Genomic DNA, 3,196 nt, shown 5'->3' on the forward strand with positions numbered 1-3,196 from the left:
TTTTTCTCCCATCCTGGAATGCTGTGAGGACTAGCCAGACCCTCCTCCTATGGCAAGACTATGGTTTGTAGGGATCTCCCTTCTATTATTAATGATGGATCAACAGTTGTTTGATGATCGGTATGTTTAGTATTGTTGCCTGTATTACCAAAACATTAATACTGTACATTGCAATGCACAATCAAATTCAAATAATTTCATCTTTACTGTTTAACAAATGCACATACAAGAAACAAACATGAAAACAGGGAGAAACCCGTTGATGCTGATGCATACATGATATTAAATGTTTTATTTTCTTGCGATATTTCTTAAATAAAATAAGGTGACAAGTCCGATGAAAAATCAATCTTGATAGATTCAGAACTGTCTTTTTCAGGAGCCAAGTGCCAATTTACAATTTTTAACAAAAGGAGAAACAACTAAAACCAAAAATGCACACATTACATTGGACAGTGTTGTACCTGATGCCTTCCCTTAACGGCTTCCTCCACCACCGCGCGGGCCGGCAACCAGGAGGACTGGTAGTACTCCAGACGGTCCAGGAACTCGTCCCCAACCATCTTTAGAGCCTTTCTGAAACCCTCCTGGTAAAACAAATGTGAACACATACATGCAATAAATACAATGTAAGAATGTGAGAGTAATGTATCATGAAGGCAGAAATGTCATTGGTTTAAATAAATATAAACAAGCCAGAGATTTTTTTTTCCCCTATCCCAGAACAGATAGATGGTGTAGCCAGCCCAGCGAAAGTGCGTAAAGAATAACCAAGATTTTATTGGTTTATTTATTACCAAATATTCATATTGTTATAAGCCTTAAAAATCCTTCAGTCGGGCTCTAATGCACACACGGTTTGGCAGGCAGAAGTCTAATCTGAATGCATCTGATTGTGGATGCTGTGGTGTCCCTGAATTTTTACAATTGTGGATAGAGAAGATTAAAAAAAAATCCATTAGATTTTCAATTGTTAGCAACAGCCAATATAAAATAAATCTCTACGTGATCACATTGAATGATACCCTCAATCTATGCTTACATGATTGGCTGAAATGGAAGGAGCCATCTGATTGAAAACAGATCTTTTTTTATTTTATTTTTTTTATTTATTTTTTAAATCAAGTCACATTAGTGGTTCCCTACAAGCAGTTTTTAAATGCAGGTTAAACAATTTGTATACAAATGTAACAACATCCAAATATGTTTTTGATGAAAATTGCAAATACTGTTAAAAACATTTGTGGATTTTTACTACATGCAAATTGCAAACCTTATTTTTTCAGATGTGGATTTGCTTTACCGGACGATAGCTATTTTTGTATGCATTGAAAAACATGTATGTGGATAGATAGAAATACATTAGTTGATTATTCTGTGTGCATTCATATATAAGAGTGATTTAACTCCATACTATCAAGTTGTAGGCCAAACATTTTTCAACACAAAAACAAATATTTTCACTTTTTCTGATCCCTCAGAGCGGTCTTGCCTCACTGTGTGACTAAGTGGGGGGGATTTGAGGAAGTGCTAAGCCAAGACTCATAATCATGGGAAGTGAAATGTGAAAATAACAAATAGGCCAGCTACTCCACTGAGACCGCCCCAATGATGGGGAAAAAAAATTGGTCAACAATATGCAAAGCCAGGCTGCAAGTATCGTCATGCAGAAAGGCAGGTGGTGTTTCCCTGCAGGCATCCTCCTCCTGCACTAATGAGAGACAGGAAAGTCACACCTCTGTTGTTCCTGCACGGCTCTGTAAACAACCTCTGAACACTGATTGACCTGCACTGCACCTGAACTGCATACACCTGTTGTGTTTACCACAACATTCTATACATTCTACATATCTTACATTTTTGTTTCCCTGCATGTTTCTCCATTGTTTTGGAGTTCAGTCCATTGCTTACCCATGGTGCAAAGGTTATCAGCAACTGTTTTGATAAATGAATTAATCGTTAAAGTAATTTTTGAAGCAAATATGCAGTAGTAACTCAATATCTTTTTATGTTTGCTGTTGGAGGTCAGAAAAAGGCAGTTTGACAGCAATTTAAAGATGTCCACTAGGCTTTAGAATTGTTTTTTTTCCCCCATTCTGAACAACTGAATAATGGGAAAACATTTGGCATAATAATCGGTAATAAGACATAATGCCTTTTTATGTCTAGAATAACTTGGTTGCCATGAAAGAATATTATCACAGTGTTAAAAACCCCTCTGTATGGCACTGTTATCTTGCGCTTTTTTTATTCAACACAGTAATGTGTGCACACGAGTCACTCTGTAGAAAGCCAGGCACACCTCTTCTCACATGATCTAACACCACCTGATGAAATGTGTTAGTTACACCTAAAATTTGACATTACCATTTCTATTTTGTGTAAGTGAAGACATTCGTTGGGCATAATTATTAACCCTCTCCACTAAACCTTACCCCTAACCCTGTGTTCCTAAATTCCAATAGGAAATATCTGCAATTTGAGGGGTTTTCCTAATGTTTCCTCCCTGAAGTCATTTGGTCTTTAAATTAAAAACACCAAGACACAAAGACTCTTTTCTTATCTTATCTGACGCTATGGTTCTCTGCAGGACAACAACAGAGTGGGGGATTAGTACGTAATCCAAGGGAAGAAGTTCAAGTACCTCGGGGTCTTGATTGCGAGTGAGGAGACAATGGAACGGGACATTGGCCGGAGAATGGGAGCAGCGTGGGCAGTGCGGCATTCGCTTTACCGCACCGTTGTGATGAGAGAGAGAGAGAACTGAGCCCGAAGGAAAACTCTGGATCTGGCCAATTTTCTTTCCTACTCGCATCTATGGTCCTGAAGGCTGGGTCATGACCGAAAGAACTAGATTGCGTGTACAAGGGACCGAACTGTGTTTTCTCAGGAGGGTGGCTAGCGTTTCCCTTAGAGATGGGATGGGAAGCTCAGTCATCCGTGAGGAACTCGGAGTAGAGCCGCTGCTCCATTACTCCAAAAGGAGCCAGTGAAAGGTAGTTTGAGCATCTGGTGAGAATGCCCCCTGGGCGTCTCCCTGGGGAGGTGTTCCAGGCACGTCTAGAATGTCCAAGATTTGGTTAAAAAAACTGAAATTGAAGTTAGGTTTTTTCTTTGGAATAAAGTCCTGTTTATCATTTGAAGCAAAAAACAAAAAAACTTGTAAATGCAACATTCTTGTCTGTCTTGGACTATG

At 38.9% G+C, this 3,196-nt stretch overlaps 1 protein-coding gene across 1 annotated transcript in view; it reads right to left on the reverse strand.

Annotated features, from left to right (window-relative positions):
• The window catches only part of myg1 (myg1 exonuclease), a 31,435-nt gene that overhangs the window by 6,379 nt on the left and 21,860 nt on the right, over positions 1 to 3,196 (reverse strand). The window contains exon 5 of the mRNA XM_032514496.1: positions 465 to 587. Coding sequence (XP_032370387.1) covers positions 465 to 587 — 123 coding nt within the window. The remainder of the gene's footprint in view (positions 1 to 464; positions 588 to 3,196) is intronic.

The sequence above is a fragment of the Etheostoma spectabile genome, chromosome 4 (assembly GCF_008692095.1).
Source record: "Etheostoma spectabile isolate EspeVRDwgs_2016 chromosome 4, UIUC_Espe_1.0, whole genome shotgun sequence".
NCBI lineage: Eukaryota > Metazoa > Chordata > Actinopteri > Perciformes > Percidae > Etheostoma > Etheostoma spectabile.